Genomic DNA, 16,811 nt, shown 5'->3' with positions numbered 1-16,811 from the left:
AATGGCCTGTTTTAAACTTGTAATAATTTTCAGCATTTATTACCATCACTGTTATGCAACATGTCTGAACTGTTACAGTGGCCTATTCCAGGGCCAGTAGGTTTTCCCTGGCACGCTAATCCGCTTTAATCCAACCGTCCTCCCTCGATTCTGCCTGTCCAGTCAACAAACTGTTCCTCTGTGCCAGGGGGACTGAGGTAACAGGCCAGAGAGAAAATCTGCTATAGGGTCTTCAAGAAGAGGCCGGGGTATTTTGCCAAGCATTTCATCTGAACAAGCTGTTCACATGGGTTGCAAATGAACCGTAAAGATGCTATCACATCAAAACCTACCTTTCATGTACGAGGTTAGTAACACTGTAGGCCTAATAAACCTAGTGACAAATAGTATTAAACCGTGACCGATAAATCATTTTGGGTTAGATAAACACAGAAAACCATGATAACCACTCACCAATGGTCAAATATATTTTCATAAGGTCGGAGACTCAATTGATATCAGTGTTTTACTGCCTGCGTCTCCAAAAGGTCATTCCTACGATAGATAACAGCACAACTGGAGCTGTCAGAGCGGTGGGCCGGGAAGAGAAGGAGGATGGATGTAGTAGGCTAACCTAAACAATAGCCGAGACCGCATAAAACCAACAAAGCAAGACATATGCGGAACCGGTTGTAAAATAATGGACTAAAACGCACGATACCCCCTTATTTAGGCATGGGCTGCTGTCTTGGTTTTTCTAAAACAGTTCCTACATAGTTTACCCTACAAAATAGGCCTCATAGCCTTCCTTAATTCCAAAGTGGCTAGCCTGTCACACGTAATTTGTAATGACATAGGCTAGCCTACAAAAAGTGACATTCGATATCTCTATCATAGTGTATCCAACAAACACTCGTCTCATCAAACCAGACATGGGCTAACGCTAGCCTACAGTCCGTTAAATAGCTCGTCATAGATTACCTAACATCTCTGCTGGTTTCCAGTTAAACCGGGAGCCGAACGGTCCCTAAACCGAAACGGATACCAAGTATCCAGCGCGAGAGTCCCGCTACATTCTGCAACAAAGTTTCAAAGGCCTACCAGATGTAAATTCATGCCCAATTAGCATTTACCACAATAGGGCAATTTGAAAAATGTTTTTAAGTAATAACACACTCACGTTCCGAGGATCTCTTTCAATTCAAATATTTTCTTGATATCGTCGACTTGCTTTTTCCACGTCCCTTTCCCGGACTCTCCATTCTCCCGAGCCATGGTGGAACAGGGGAAAACCGGAGCAAACGATGCCAGTGAGTCTCAGCAGCCCCCCGAGATAACGCAGCTTTCCCACGCTTCAAGTTACACTTCCTGCTCGTGGGGAGCAGACCCACGCGCATAAAACGAGCTAGGTAGAAAACCTTTTCGACCTCGTGGTTTTCCCGCTGTAGAAATATCTCCGCAGCTCTCTAAAACAGGTCTCCTGTTTTCTTCGCTTATTTTTCTGTCTACAGCGTTCCGTTTGACCGACAACGAGCGGTTGCACCTGCAGGGTTCAGCTGGTCTAGATGATCTTGACGTAAATTGTTTAGGGCTACGTGTCGCCTTTGCGCGATCGCCTTGTCTCTCTCTTCCCAAAAAAGTATTCTGTTTTAATTAAGTCCCCTGTTGAGCCGTGTGGTGCGTAATGCGAGGAGCATTATTTAATCTAACCATGCTGATTGTGCCATCGGTTGTTATGGCAATGAGGGCGGGTAGGATGCTGCTCATCGCTCGACTTGACAGCATTGCGCACAAGTGTGTGATAAAGTGTGTGTGTGTGTGTGTGTGTGACTGGATGTCTAGAGATAATTCGCATTGCACCAAAGATACGTTCAAGAAAGCAGAGTATTTGCAAACCATCAAAAACGGACAGCCATGTTTAAAAATAAGTAAATTATTTTGTATTGGCCTATGTTTATTATGATGGATATTAGGCTATACCAGGTCAGATGATGGAGTCGACATTGGGACCCATGCAACTTGCTGTGAAGTTTGAGAAAGGGGGTCTCCAGATAAAATTTGAAAACATGCCATATTACTGTATCTTGATCAAATGAGTGCTGATATGAATGAGAGAGTTGACACAATTAAATTACATTCATGGGCCCTACAAAGGTTTAATATGTTAGACACTATAATGGTCATATTATAATCTGATGTACTAAATACATTTGAGTTTGGGTGTTAATATTTAGATGGTTAAATACTCTCCAGCAAAGCAGTCTTGACTGCAGTGTTTTATCTGAAGGTGCTGTAATCCACCTTAAAAAAAACACACGATAGTATCCTCCAGTCGTGAAGAGAATTACTGCAGACTGTTCTCATCTGACAGGCCTGCCAGAGCTTGTGTACAGGATAAAATAGTGTGCGTGTGAGAGAGAGGGGCTGAGAGTGTGTCTGCGCGTGTGCTCTAGACGCTCATGAGTATTCCAGCTGCAAACTACTGCAGGTCCCTCTCAGCTCAAGAAAATCTATTCTCCACTTACCCTACCTCTCCCTTTCTCCCTCCCTTGATCTCCAGTTCTGATTCAGCAAGTCTCTCAAGTTAGACTTTGCACATATCTGCCTCCCCTCCCTCACAGAAGGATGATTAGTCAAACCAGGCTGAGATGTAGGCTTGGATTTATGTTCATCTTGGCAAACTGAAGAGAAGAGAGCGAGGAGAATTGAAAAGGGGGGGGTAGGAGAATGATAAATGTGTAGTCTCTTTATATCAGCAGTCTGGCACCCACCTTTCCTTAGATGGGTGTGGCATCATTGACATCTTTTTGCACCCCCCACCCCACCCCACCCCACGGGCAGTGTGCTGAAAACACAAGCCCCTGCCTCCAGGCTCAGACACTGCAGCTCTCTGAACAATGCACTGCATCTGTATACAGGCTGGGATCTATTGCTTAACCAGCAATATCCTATCCCAACAGTGCATTGCTATCACATTTTACTCACTAGGCTACACTAGTGATAACTATTCATTTACATTTAACAAAACAGAACATCCAGGCATTCATCCTAATGTAAATACGTTTCACGCGAATCGTGGCGTTGTTATCCCAGACCTCCGTCTCAGCCCAGGACAGCTCACCATTTCTGATGGTTCTCATTATAGGTAAACAGCTCCCCCAAGTGGACCTTAATAAAAATGCACTACTGTTTCCCAACGAGCCAGTCTAGTCATTGGTGCCAAATTCCATTCCACTTTTTTTTTTACCACATTCACTGTAGAGAAATTGTATAATCTACCAGTGAAAGTAGTATGCCTTCTATTTTAGTCTACCCAAAAACAGACTGACAACAATGGGCACACACCAGCAATTTATTACCCAATCAGAACACCTTTCTTTGCCAGCACATAGAAAATAAACCAATGATAAGAAACCAAATTAATTCTACACTAACAGACAGAATTATAATGACCAGAAAGAGTGAGTAAGGAATTGGAATGTTTGAAAGAGTTGCACAGACACTTCTTGAGTAAACCATTGTATTGCTATTACATACAGATGTTTAACGAAACCATCAGAAAGCACATGGAAAAATGTGTATTTGGTGTGTGTGAAGAGAGAAAGTCCAGTGGATTAAGTAAAAAAACTCTGACCCTTTGGTTATCTCCCTCAGAAATTGCAATCCCATGATGTACCTGCTATACACACAAACTAAGAGACGCCTCTTCCCCAGCGCTGTATTATAAAAGTTGAGCATTCTTTATTCCTATACACAGACTCCTGTAACAGACTCCCCCTTACCTTTACACAACGTCAAGTTACAGTATTTATATTTACAGTAGACACACCGGGCCAATAGAACAGGAGCACTGCTTTGAACTCCCCTCTTAAATACACACAACCATGAGATTTAACGGGACTTTTACAGTGTTGCAGGTATACTTTTCTCCTCATTATGGTTTGTTGTGTTTGTTCTATTCAATACATTTCTATCTGCAGCATTCTGGATAGGTCTAAGGTGAGGACCAAAAGTGTATGGATTCCATCAGAAGATTCAAGAGCTAGTAAGGATAAACCTCCATGCGTCTAGTAGTCTCTGTGCTAACCGCTAACCTAACAGTTTTAGGGTTACTGTTATGCTAGGCTAACAGTCTGAGGGAACAGTCACCGTACAGAGACACTGCTCCTCAGGGGCTGTCACTGTCGTACCTCTTCCTCCACCTCTTCCTCAGAGTCCTCTTGCTGGCGTTTCTTCTGCAGCGAAATGAGGGAAAGAGTGAGATTATAAAAACTGATGCCGGAAAATTAAATTGTAAGACGGTCGTGGAGATTGGTAAAGGGTTGTTTTAAGATGATCTTAAACTGTGTGAACCACCACTGCCGTCGTTCTCACCAGTTTGAGGAAGTCGATGAGCTTGTATGCGTCCTCGCCGGTGGAGAGGTCCACAAAGTCCCTAGGGATCCGGTAGCTCAGACAGGGACTGGGCTGCACCGTCACATCACTGGTGGTGTAGCGGAACACAGGGCCTTCCTACAGATACAGACGTACCACAAACTGGTGTTAACGGGATAATAAGCACAGAAAGACTTGCACACATGAACAAACATTTTTATTTATTTTTTTACCTTTATTTTACTAGGCAAGTCAGTTAAGAACAAATTCTTATTTTCAATGACGGCCTAGGAACAGTGGGTTAACGACAGATTTGTACCTTGTCAGCTCGGGGATTCGGACTTGCAACCTTTCGGTTACTAGTCCAACGCTCTAACCACTAGGCTACCCTGCCACCCCATGCATATGTACAACAAAGCCACAACCTGTGTCACTTACCTGCTGGGCTGTGTCACCCTCCTCTTGATTGGCTGACAGGCTGTTCCCAGAGGAAAGCTCCTCCCACGTGAACAGCAGTGAATCGGTTACCTCACCAAAGGGGTTGAGATCGATCAGCCACACCTTCCCCTGTCGAAGACACACAGCGTCAAAGATGCACATACTCGTGGGCTACAACCGAACAGAGGCAGGAAATAATGTCTGGAGATATAAATGACAAGACCTACCCAGCTATCTCTGTAGACATCCAACACAACTGTAAAACAGAAAACATACTGCATTACTCTTATTACAATATATTCTAATTATCACACCACACCGAATCCCACTCACAGTCCTCATCTAGGAACTGATACTGGACGTGTTGGCTGAAGAACTCCTGGATGGAGTGGCAGATCTGGGCTTCCTGCTTAGAGATGTGGTGGTAGTACTGGGTATAGTCTCTCTGGGAGATACCTAAAGAACACACACACAGCTCTCAGAACAGATCTTCAGTCCACACAACAGCCCTAACGCTTGCCACACTATCTTGGGAACAGTGCAAGTGAACACAGGCTCACTGAATATCGCTGAGGGAGGGTGAGAGTAAAGGTGAATGGTGTGTTAACCTCATCATACAGTACTTACCAATCAGCTTGTTCTCTTTTATGAAACACCTGAACTCCCCACCAGGTAGCAGCTCACTCCACTTCCTCAGGACCAGCTGAACTCAGGGGTATAACACAACACTATTAAATAGTGGGAAGAAAATGTGTGTGTGTGTGTGTGTGTGTGTGTGTGTGTGTGTGTGTGTGTGTGTGTGTGTGTGTGTGTGTGTGTGTGTGTGTGGAAAAGGGAGTGTAAGCAGGTGTGTGCATGTTTTATACCTCATAGTTTATGGCTGGATTCGGAGAATCCTCATCACTGCTGTGAAGGAATCTGTAGAGGGAGATTGTTACAGTGACCATTCGGTTCTAGACTCACATTAAACTCACACACTTGCATTCACACAAATACAAGAGTAGTAATCTTCACACACATGCACACTTGCACAAATGCTCCTCAGAAAGACTTGAAAGCTCAGTACCAAAACAAGTGCTGAACAGTGCTGTATTAAGTTCTCCACCATGCCAGAGCTGCCTGCCAACTGGGCCCATTATCAGAGCGCCCCAACGGGAGCAGTAAATCAACGAAGAAGCAATCTCACCAAACCTCTTCCCAGCCAACTGCTGTCAGAAAGGCTGACTCACTGCCTGCAGTGTTTTCCCAAAGCGGGTAGAAAATCCATCTATACTTAACAAAAATACAAATGCAACACGCAACAATTTCAAAGGTTTTGTTGAGTTACAGTTCATATAAGGATTGAAATAAAATCATTAGGCCCTAATCTATGGATTTCACATGACCAGGCAGGGGCACATCCATGGGTGGGCCTGGGATGGCATAGGATGTGGAGGTCCTGGGCTGGCGTGAAGCCGATTGGACGTACTGCCAAATTCTCTAATACGACGTTGGAGGCAGCTTATGGTAGATAAATGAACATTCCTGCAAGCAGTATGCCAATTTCATACTCCCTCAAAACTTGAGACATCCGTGGCATTGTGTTGTGTGACAAAACTGCACATTTAAGAGCAGACTTTTTTGTCCCCAGCACAAGGTGCACCTGTGTAATGATCATGCTGTTTAATCAGCTTCTTGATATGCCACACCTGTCAGGTGGATGGATTATCTTGACAAAGAATAAAATGCTCACTAACAGGGAAGATAACACATTTGTACACACAATTTGAGAGAAATAAGCTTTTTGTGCACATGGAACATTTCTGGGATCTTTTACTTTTATAACGGTAATTGACCGTTAACGAACATAAACACGTTTAGCATCTCCAGGCCTCCACTCATACAAGCCGCTGATCTACATAAAAGAAGTATAACAAATTAATTGAATAAACACCATCACAATAAATTAATTATATATTTTAGGCAGGTCTAAAGATACATTATGATATCAATAAAATGTATTTTTAGAAGAACAGAATATTAGTTGGCCTACTGTATGTTATCTTGCTATATACCATGACATAGGCCGTAGGCTAGTTCATTTAGCAGACAAGATATGCTTATAAGTCTTGTGTCATTATTTTATAGTAAGAAGAAAATAATTTAACTGAATAAAATAAAAAAAGGACATTTTTACCAATTCGGAGCAAGGGCGCAATATAAAGTGTCTATGTTGAGAGTAAAAGTGAACATTTGAAACAGGCCCTATATGCTTGATTTAGAGTTATTTGGCAACTTTAGAATGACACAAACCTTAAAATGTCTTAGAAATCAAAACATATATGGGCTCCATGATGCGACTTTAGGCTATTGATGATGTGAGAAAATAGCAAAAACAGCTTGCCTCAGACTGCACAAGCTGTTCTCTCATCCAGTATCATCATATTTTCACTCATCAAATCAAAGTTTATTGGTCACGTACACATATTTTGCATATGTTATCACGGATGTAGTGAAATGCTTATGTTCCTAGCGCCAACAATGCAGTAAACAGTGGTGACCCGTCATTCAGAGATATAGATTTATTTTTTTAGACTGTTTTGCATATCATTTTGGCATTAATGTGCGTCACATCAGGTTGCAAACTATGTTTTTTCAAATGGAGTTAATAAAGCCACATACAAACATGGTCTCTTTTTTGCTTTCCTGAGTAAGGCAGCTCCAAATTGCAGGTGTTTCAGCCTAGCTCAGTGCTTTCTGTGGTGAAGGGAAAGCCAGGGGAAAATACAGAGCGTAGGGGTTAGTAATGTTCTCTTGTTGCGCTGTGATTGGCTCAGTGTTCTGTCACTCATCGGGACACTACATCACCAGACAATCTAGAGGGATAGCTCAAAAATTCAAGCCTCTTGGGTGCTGCCATAGATTTACATTAGAAGCACCCATCCAAGAAGGCTCAAGGTCATTGGCCAAAGATAAAATTACATCAAATCAATTTATATATAATTTAGCTTTGATTAGACTGATCATGTCAACATCATACTTTCAAAATCTTAGCTAGCAAGCTAGACAAGCAGTCATCGTCATGAATCAAGTCAACAATCTACTGACAATCTACTGTCATATGAAGAGAAGATAAAACGTATCGGTGCACATCAGCCATAAACATAACACAACAAGTTTGAAATCGCAAATTCAACAATGAGTGGTTTGGAAGGATTCAGTGGCTAACTGCAAGCGTTGCAAAGCAATCATTAGCCAGCTATTCAGTAGAGAGGGTGTATGGTCCAAGTCTGGGTTTAAAGGTCTTTTCCATACTTAAAAAGGACACCAAAAGGATAAATACATTGGCCATATTGTCAATCCAGCATGATTTCTGGCGCGCTCAAAACAACTGGAAAATAGGTACTGGGAAATCTCAGACCTCAGTGATTTCAAGATAACTGGGAAGTCGGGAAAACAAAATAATTCTAACGGGGAAAAAAAGTTTTGAATGGTTATTCAACTTGGAATTCCAAGTCGGTAACTCGGGCCTCTTTCTCGAGCTCTGACCTGAAAATCACTGACGTTATGATTCAACCTTGTCATGGTCCCCCCCGCCCACCCAGAGTTCCCAGTTGTCTTGAAAGCACCATAAATGCAGAGTTTGATGACAAAGTGAGATTACAAAATTTGCCCACAAGAAGGACCGCCAGCTTCCTATTCAAGTGAGCACAGCACAAGGGGAGTCCCAAAACGTCTTATATGCTGCAGCTGCATAAATGAGCTAATATGCTAGGGAGAAAGTATTACTTTCTTTGCTACAGTATACATAAGTGTATGTTGTGTAGTAAGCTGTTCGTAGCCCATGTGCCTCACCCTAACAATTTGGTCCCTTTCCCCCTCATAATTTACTTTGCCTACTGTTCAGACTTGGTGGTGCACATGTAGCCTATAGCCTGTTTTAGAGAAATGTCACACATTCAGACCCCTTGACGTTTTCCACATTTTGTTAAGTTACAGGCTTATTTTAAAATGTATTGTTTTTTTCACTCATCAATCTACACACAATACCACATAATGACAAAGCAAAAACGGAAATAGCACATTTATAAGTATTCAGACCCTTACTCTGTACGTTGTTGAAGCACCTTTGGCATCGATTACAGCCTCAAGTCGTCTTGGGTATGATGCTACCAGCTTGGCACACCTGTATTTGCAGAGGTTCTCTCATTCTTCTCTGCAGATCCTCTCAAGCTCTGTCAGGTTGGATGGGGAGCATCACTGCACAGCTAATTTCAGGTCTCTCCAGAGAGGTTCGATTGGGTTCTGGCTGGTCCACTCAAGGACATTCAGAGACTTGTCCAAAAGCCACTCCTGTGTTGTCTTGGATGTGTGCTTAGGGTCGTTGTCCTGTTGGAAGGTGAACCTTCGCCCCAGACCTGAGATCCTGAGCACCCTGGGGGCAGGTTTTCATCAAAGATCTCTCAGTACTTTGCTCCATTCATCTTTCTGTCGATCCTGACTAGTCTCCCAGTCCCTGTCTCTGAAAAACATTCCCACAGCATGATGCTGCCACCACCATGCTTCACCATGGGGATGGTACCAGGTTTCCTCCAGACGTGATGCTTGGCATTCAGGCCAAAGAGTACAGTCTTGGTTTCAGCAGACCAGAGAATCTTGTTTCTCATGGTCTGAGTTATTTAGATGCCCTTTGGCAAACTCCAAGTGGGCTGTCATGTGCCTTTTACTGAGGAGTGGCTTCCGTCTGTCTAAAGCTACCATAAAGGCCTGATTGGTGGAGTGCTGGAGACATGGTTGTCCTTCTGGAGGGTTCTCCTATCTCCACAGAGGAACACTGGAGCTCTGTCAGAGTGACTTACGTAAATATGATATTCGTTTTTATTTTTAATACATTTGCAAAAATGTCTAAAAACCTGTTTTCACTTCGTCCTTATGGGGTAGTGTGTATAGATTGATGAGTATTTGTATTTATTTAATCAATTTTAGAATAAGGCTGTAACTTGACAAAATGTTGAAAAAGTCAAGGGCTCTGAATACACTGTAAGATGAGCCTTAACTAGAATACAGTATATACACATATGAAGTGGGTAAAACAGTATGTAAACAATTATTCTAAATTTAATCATGTCTTCACTAAAAGTTTGGAGCGTAGCACAAGGTAACGAGTCCATTCAGTAGTCATAATAATCCAGTCCACATTCAAAGGGATAACTATAATTGGTTTCATTTTATAGTCTAGACCAATTATGTCCCAAAGACATTTGAATTGTTTACCGTGGCTTAATATGCGGTAGGCTATGTATTGTAAGAAGGCACAATCATTTTAAAACATTTTTTTTTCCGGTCTTGGCCTAATTTTTGGGTATGGGTGTTTCGAATTAATCATCACCTTAGCATGCACTGTCCATTTTGTTGTATTTTGTTTTGAAACAACATCCACAACAACCATGTTTTTCACTCAGTTTCAACCTGTTGTTGAACTTTCGCCAAATTGATCATCACAGTGAGGTGAGTTTTAAAAACATGATATGTTTGATGTGAGTTTCCATTGCATTTGCATTGATGTCAGAGTGGTTAGAGGAACAATAGAGGCCTGAGTACCAGGCCATTAGGAATTTATGGAGGAACAATAGAGCCCTGACTACCAAGCCATTAGGACCTTATGGAGGAACAATAGAGGCCTGAGTACCAGACCATTAGGACCTGATGGAGGGACAATAGGGCACCAAGTACCTGTCCACTAGGACCTGATGGAGGGACAATAGAGCCCTGAGTACCAAGCCATTAGGACCTGATGGAGGGACAATAGACTGCTTAGTACCAGGCCATTAGGACCTGATGGAGGGACAATAGAGCCCTGAGTACCAAGCCATTAGGACCTGATGGAGGGACAATAGACTGCTTAGTACCAGGCCATTAGGACCTGATGGAGGGACAATAGAGCTCTGAGTACCAGGCCATTAGCGAGCTGAAGGTCATAAGTGAGTTGGGTACTGTCAACGTATGTCCAGAGTGCATAATAGGAGATTACCGTGACTCACGGTCACGTGGAATTTGACTGCAAATTATCGTATTACCGTGTGCCGGTAATACGGTCATCGCAACAGCCCTAGTGAGAATGTGAGTGCGTGGAGGAGATTCTTACGGCTGTGTGAGGTCGTGGGTGATGAAGTCAGAGCTCTTGAAGAGCAGGAAGATATCGCTCAGACTCTGACACTGCAGGGAGCTGTTCAGAGCAATCCAGTTAGCATCCTGCAGGAGAGAAGGAAACACACACACACTTATTCACTCAAAATCACCACTCAGACAGACACACCGTGGACAGTATTTTAACCTTATATTGATGGTGTGTTGAGGGTTGTGTTTCTCACCCGCGGTGCACTCCAGTTCAGTTTGGGAAAGACACACCCACCTAGGGTGTTGATGGCCTCCAGCACTTTAGAGTTGAATTCTGGGAACTCTGGAGCCTGGAACACAAAGCATCACAACAAATCTCCACCTATTCATTGTATGCATATCATATTACAAACTTGACAAAACTTATATGCAGATGGATTGATCATATTTAACATTATCTACATTACTTACTGTTACAGTGGTGGTTGTCTCATCATCTGACCACTAATTTTGTTGAGAGAAGAAAATATAATTGATCAGTAATTGGGCATAAAGTCTGCCTTTTCAGTCTCAACTTTACTAGAGCGAAATGGAGTGCACCTCTATGTCTGGAGCAAAATTACCTGAACGTCTTCCTCCTCTGAGTCACTGTTGTTGGTCTGGTTTTGCTGATTGTTGTTGTCCCTGGAATGAGGCGAGATTTTATCAGTGAGTATTCCAAGGGCAATTCCAACGGAATTACAGTAACAGAATACGCTGAGAGTCAGATTTTTCACTTTAAAATGTATGTCAAAAAAAACATTGATTTCAAAGTTTTAAAAAACTATATAACTCCATGCACAAGGACTACATTCAACAATTTCCACAGAAACGTATACAAAAACCAATTTACATGAAGAACTGTGCAGATCAAGTTTGACAAAAGAATAAAACTGAGGGAGATTTTACCACTTTGCGTCTGCACAATTTTTTTCCAGTGTGTTTTTTTTTGTTACTGTGTAAATTGTTCAACGTAGTCATTGTGCATAACGTGTTATGGTATGTTAAACTTTGAAATCAATGTTTTTTTAATTTTAATTTAATTTTAAAAAATTGTCTAAGAGTAATTATGTTACCGTGGAATTGCCCACAAGTGACCGTGTATGGGAATACAGGACAGTAGATGTATGTGCTTTAAGGGTATGTAACGTTATGCTCACCCTCCAGAAACTACTAGAGTTCCATCGTCCAGCAAATAATCTATTACATTCTGAGGCAGTGGGAGAATCAAACTGAAAGAAAGATAACACCAAACATAAGGCCTACACAACACAAACTATCAGACTAGTATTGACCAAAGATAAGAGAAAACAAACAGTCTCTAAGGTAGAGATTGAGCTGATGCAATATCAACGACAATATCATCACACAAGCATTTACACCTGGCACTTCTAACAGATTAAAATGTTTAACAGTAAATGACAGGTGTGGTTTGTGAGAATTCACAATTAGCTAATAAAAGTAGCTTGGCTGTGTTAAAATATCAGACGAACACGGGTGTGTATATATATATCTCTCACACACACACACACACACACACACACACACACACACACACACACACACACACACACACACACACACACACACACACACACACACACACACACACACACACACACACACACACACACAAAATTGGCTAACTCAGCGTGCTAGCTATAAACAGAAAACTATACGTTAGCTACCCAAATTATAGCACAACCAGTGTTTTTTTGAGAGTGACGAAATCAACAACATATCTGAGACTGTGCTGGTCAAGTTAAAGAGTTCACCTTTTGATAGTATGCTTCTTAAATATCGGATACCAGACCGAAAACTGACAATTTACAACTTGCTCCTTCTTCATACTGCAAATGATTTACCGGAAGTGAGTCCAGCCATATATAGTTCCCATAAGAAAAAGGCAATTGACATTGGTTTCCATGTAGTTTACAACCTTTCCAAAACAACACAATTATAATGGCTTCTAATTATTACCAATATTTAATTGAATTATATTTCAGGTTAGGTTATCTGGAATGGTTGTATACCGTCTCTAATGTATTATAATACTTTTCAGAAGAGGGAGATTATTTTTGCGTTGCACACGTAGGCGTGATCAATGTTGGGGGCTTTAATTTTTTTTCCCTCAGGGAGTCTTCACTTCTTTAACTTGACTTGTGGCTAAAACCACTTCATCTTCATGTGAGTACTGCACATGTATCCAATTTCGAAGTAACTATGCTTTAAAAAAATATTTATTGATATGTTTTAAGAATATTTGCATAACAGCATGTGGGATTTTGCTCGGAATGAGTTAGCGGACTAAATTCCTCTCCATGGTGAAGGATGTTTAAAGTTCATCAGAAACTTTCCTCACAATGGTGCGGAGAAATTTGCTTGGTAGCTAGCTAATTTAGTAGTCTGATTAATCAGGCTGTAATAGACATTTACTTGGTATAGCTAACTAGTTTGCAAAGTTACAGCTTCAAACTAATGCCTACAAAATAGTGTGAATGTTCTTTTCAAGACAGAATGTTGAATCCAATTACATCAACTTGCTCTACCGGTTTTCTGTGCGATTTCTCAAAACTAACGTTTGTTTACCCGACATTTTAGTGAGCTGGTAATTAAATGGTTCAGTTCAGCATTGAGGTAAAGTTAGTTTTGTATGTGGGATATTAGGTTCCCTCGTCAATAGCTATTTAACCAAGCATGGTATATTCTTAATCTAAAAAAATCGTATTAAAAATTGTAATCCGAATTTAAAAAAGGGAACAATGAAAAATTAACCTATTAAAAAGGGTGTAAATATTCTCCATCCACCCCTGATTCAGAATATACAATTTTCATTGTCATGGCCAATACACAATTACCTAGGTGCCAAACCGAATCATAGAGTACCACAGTATGAGTCATAATATCCATAAAACCTAGCTGTCAAACAGGGAAATGGTTCCAATAGTTGTTCTACCGTTTCATTTTCCCCGTAAGGGATTTTAGAAACATTTAAAATAAGGGCTGTGTTTCTGGTCGGTTGTGTTTTGTGTCTTGATAACTGTGTAAATCTCTCTCAGACAAGGTGATGTTTATCAATATAAGGGATTTGGAGTCTTGCAAGATGTCTACTTTGACGTTAACGAGCATTTTTGAATCAGAGTAAATAAAGCTGAATATATTAACAAAAGTCACCTTGTCCATGAGAGAGATACATGTTGATCAAGACGTCATGCCAGCCCTTATTTTAAGGGATTCTAAAATCCCCTATGGGGAAAAATGAATGGTGGAAAAATTATTGGAACCATTTCCACAGGTGGAGTATTTGTTGCAGGCAATTGCCATGAAGTTTATGTATAACTATCTGCATTGCATATACCTCTTAATTATCAACTCATGCATGTAATCAAAAACATTTCTGGATTTGGGCAGATAAACGAAATCCTCCATCCATTTCCCTGAGAACAGTACTGGAAAGATGAGCAGCCCTCCCAAATCGACAACCATACCTAACGTTGTAAAGGAGGAGGTAGATATTTTATACAATAACATGCACATTGTGTGGTGTAAATGCCTATCACAAGAGTCTCTAAGTTTAGGAATATCACATTACTCAACGGAATTCTCCTCAGGTCATTGCATCTGGGAAATGGTTGAAACTTGAGAAGACCACCTATGTGGACCCTGTTGGAAACACAAGGTATGGAACAGCTCAGAGTTACATAAGTGATTTTTGATAAACACCTTTTTTTCCCTTCTCCATTTTACAATTCATTGTTGTCTTTCAATAGAACTTGGGAGACTATGAAAAGGACAACCAGACAGGCCAATGCAGCAGATGGTGTGTGTGTGTACATACATTTCATACTGATGGATAAGCAGTGACATTATAGAAATTTATTCCTGTGTTTTATTCCAGGTGTGGGAATCATCGCCCTTCTGAAGAGGACCCTCCACAAGGACTGCGTTGTCATGGTGAAGCAGTTCCGTCCACCAATAGGGTGCTGTACCCTAGAGTTCCCTGCAGGTGACATGGGTTTACAGTCACATCTCAAAATTCTGTTCAGACGCAGTGTATGTCGGCCTGTCATTGCTGTATTTTGCCTGCTGTGTTCTGATATCCGTGTTTGCTGTCTATGGGTGTTTTTGCTGTTGCTCAGGTCTGATTGACGAGGGTGAGAGTGCAGAGATTGCTGCTCTGCGAGAGCTGAAGGAGGAGACTGGTTACAAGGGGGAGGTGGTAGGAGTCACCCCAGGTAAGGTCTTATGAACACACACACACACTCAAAACACAGGGCAGATTATGTCCATGTACCAGTTCCATCAGCAAAGAGAAATTCAATATGTCTGTGAACTTCTGAGTGGCCAGTTTTACCATTGGAATGTTAGAGTGCAGTATGATGTCAGTGACTAGTGGGGCAGTAACACACGGCAGATTACAAGTTTCAACTCCCCTTCACACCCCCCCCCCCCTTTCCTCTCCCTCTTGTCCTGACCTCGCAGTGACCTGCTTGGACCCTGGCCTCTCTAACTGCACCACACAGATCGTCATGGTTAACATCAATGGAGATGACCTTGAAAACACCAACCCCACACAGCAACTGGGTACTTTACGGGTCACGCTCTTGGAATGTTATGATTTTTTTTTTAAACGTATTGTCAAGCTGATATGTATTTTACATGTTGTCCTAAATGTGTACTTATTTCTCTGCTTTCCTCCCTCTTTTACTCGTTTCCAGGTGATGGAGGTAAATATTATTTTCTTTATAATCACACTTTCAGTTATTTTTCCACTATTAGTATAACATTGAACCAAATCGTATTCTGGCTTCTATTTTACTTCCAGAATTTGTTGAAGTTCTTCTTTTACCTCTTGATGAATTCCAGAGGGAAATTGATGGTGAGCAACGATTTTAAGTTTCTTCTTCACAATAACACAATTGTTAAGTAATAATGGAATCCAATTTGAGACAAAAAAGCATATTGTTACAGTTATTATATTCTGCTAGTGATTACCTGAAGAGATCATATTTGCATAACCCCCCCTCCTCCTCCTACAGACCTGATGAAGAAGGAGAAGATTGTGGTGGACTCTAAGGTTTACATCTACGGCATGGGGATGTCCCAGGCCTTCTTTAAACCCAATGAACTCCGAGTGCTCAAACAGTGAGAGAAGGATGGGAAGAGAAAGTAAAGTGGAGAGAGTAGACTAGATGGATGTGAATAGAGGGAGAGGGAATTAGGTTGCCGACTCGTTTGTTGTCGTCTCTCTGTTACACTACGAATATGGACGAAGCCAGGGATGAAACTGTCAACAGGGTGGCCATTTTATGGCTTTAAGCTGTTGTCTTGGGGATCAGTCAATGAGATTCATAGAGTGTTACCCTACAGCTTGTATTATCCAAGACCAACCACTTTTATGCACCTTTACCTGTGGGGATAGTCCTAATTAGATACCATACTTGTGATTAATGTGATATTACATGCTGTCTGATAATACAAATTCTTACACTGATAGGAATATAATTGCTAAATGACAACTGAGTACATACTGGTACATTCCTAACTTTCACTAACTCAAATGACTAAGCTTCACTGTAAAATAACTTTTAAAAGGTACTGTTATAATAATATGCCTTGAAAGATGTTACTCGCAACGGCAATAGTTTGGTGCATTTATGTTTACATCCATTAGTTCACACCAATGCATAGTTGTAGATGTCTTCTTACTGGTATAAGGTTGACATGCAGATGATCCTCACATTTTATTTAGCAATTATCAGTAATTGAATTAACTTGATGTCAATAAACATGTTATTCTTATAGCAACATGTAGACCTACTTTTATTTTCAGCCTCTTTTGCCTTTTGCTATTCTCCTAACTAACGGGTGGCGCTGTGCAAGCA

General features: G+C 41.3%; 3 protein-coding genes across 5 annotated transcripts in view; 1 reads left to right on the top strand and 2 right to left on the bottom strand.

Annotated features, from left to right (window-relative positions):
• The window catches only part of LOC135515915 (calcium/calmodulin-dependent protein kinase type 1D-like), a 65,874-nt gene extending 64,168 nt beyond the window's left edge, over positions 1 to 1,706 (bottom strand). Inside the window, exon 1 of the mRNA XM_064939777.1 lies at positions 1,160 to 1,706. Coding sequence (XP_064795849.1) covers positions 1,160 to 1,254 — 95 coding nt within the window. The 5' untranslated portion in view covers positions 1,255 to 1,706. The remainder of the gene's footprint in view (positions 1 to 1,159) is intronic.
• Positions 1,707 to 3,315: 1,609 nt separating this feature from the next.
• Positions 3,316 to 12,813, bottom strand: LOC135515912 (translation initiation factor eIF2 assembly protein-like). The gene is made up of 13 exons (XM_064939775.1): positions 12,702 to 12,813; positions 12,087 to 12,158; positions 11,511 to 11,571; positions 11,359 to 11,391; positions 11,142 to 11,237; positions 10,916 to 11,022; positions 5,658 to 5,709; positions 5,419 to 5,494; positions 5,125 to 5,247; positions 5,019 to 5,047; positions 4,792 to 4,920; positions 4,354 to 4,491; positions 3,316 to 4,214 (listed from the first exon to the last, which is right to left on the bottom strand). Exons 1-13 carry the CDS (start codon positions 12,773 to 12,775, stop codon positions 4,158 to 4,160), a joined length of 1,047 nt encoding a protein of 348 aa, XP_064795847.1. The 5' UTR covers positions 12,776 to 12,813; the 3' UTR covers positions 3,316 to 4,157.
• Positions 12,814 to 13,002: 189 nt separating this feature from the next.
• Positions 13,003 to 16,719, top strand: LOC135515913 (ADP-sugar pyrophosphatase-like). 3 transcript variants are annotated; one of them, XM_064939776.1, is made up of 10 exons: positions 13,003 to 13,113; positions 14,338 to 14,434; positions 14,538 to 14,605; positions 14,697 to 14,746; positions 14,825 to 14,932; positions 15,066 to 15,161; positions 15,409 to 15,510; positions 15,645 to 15,653; positions 15,752 to 15,805; positions 15,966 to 16,719. In XM_064939776.1, exons 2-10 carry the CDS (start codon positions 14,384 to 14,386, stop codon positions 16,073 to 16,075), a joined length of 648 nt encoding a protein of 215 aa, XP_064795848.1. In that variant the 5' UTR covers positions 13,003 to 13,113; positions 14,338 to 14,383; the 3' UTR covers positions 16,076 to 16,719. The 3 variants fall into 3 exon arrangements, 1 of the variants encoding a protein (XP_064795848.1); XR_010451873.1 differs by having other exon boundaries at positions 15,409 to 15,805; XR_010451874.1 differs by lacking the exons at positions 13,003 to 13,113; positions 14,697 to 14,746 and having other exon boundaries at positions 14,343 to 14,434; positions 15,409 to 15,805.
• The last annotated feature ends 92 nt before the right edge of the window (positions 16,720 to 16,811 follow it).

This window comes from Oncorhynchus masou, chromosome 27 (assembly GCF_036934945.1).
Source record: "Oncorhynchus masou masou isolate Uvic2021 chromosome 27, UVic_Omas_1.1, whole genome shotgun sequence".
Lineage (NCBI taxonomy): Eukaryota > Metazoa > Chordata > Actinopteri > Salmoniformes > Salmonidae > Oncorhynchus > Oncorhynchus masou.
This window is presented reverse-complemented; position numbering and strand designations above follow the sequence as displayed.

What these genes read in the sequence shown, in the direction of transcription:
- LOC135515913 (XM_064939776.1), top strand. Translation starts at nt 14,384, where the DNA reads ATGAGCAGCCCTCCCAAATCGACAACCATACCTAACGTTGTAAAGGAG. An exon ending in ACAGGCCAATGCAGCAGATG is followed by an intron (nt 14,747 to 14,824) that starts GTGTGTGTGTGT and finishes GTTTTATTCCAG; the next exon opens with GTGTGGGAATCATCGCCCTT. An exon ending in ATTCCAGAGGGAAATTGATG is followed by an intron (nt 15,806 to 15,965) that starts GTGAGCAACGAT and finishes CTCCTCCTACAG; the next exon opens with ACCTGATGAAGAAGGAGAAG.
- LOC135515912 (XM_064939775.1), bottom strand. Translation starts at nt 12,775, where the DNA reads ATGAAGAAGGAGCAAGTTGTAAATTGTCAGTTTTCGGTCTGGTATCCG. An exon ending in CAGAGGAGGAAGACGTTCAG is followed by an intron (nt 11,392 to 11,510) that starts GTAATTTTGCTC and finishes CAACAAAATTAG; the next exon opens with TGGTCAGATGATGAGACAAC. An exon ending in ATCCAGCCATAAACTATGAG is followed by an intron (nt 5,495 to 5,657) that starts GTATAAAACATG and finishes CCCTGAGTTCAG; the next exon opens with CTGGTCCTGAGGAAGTGGAG.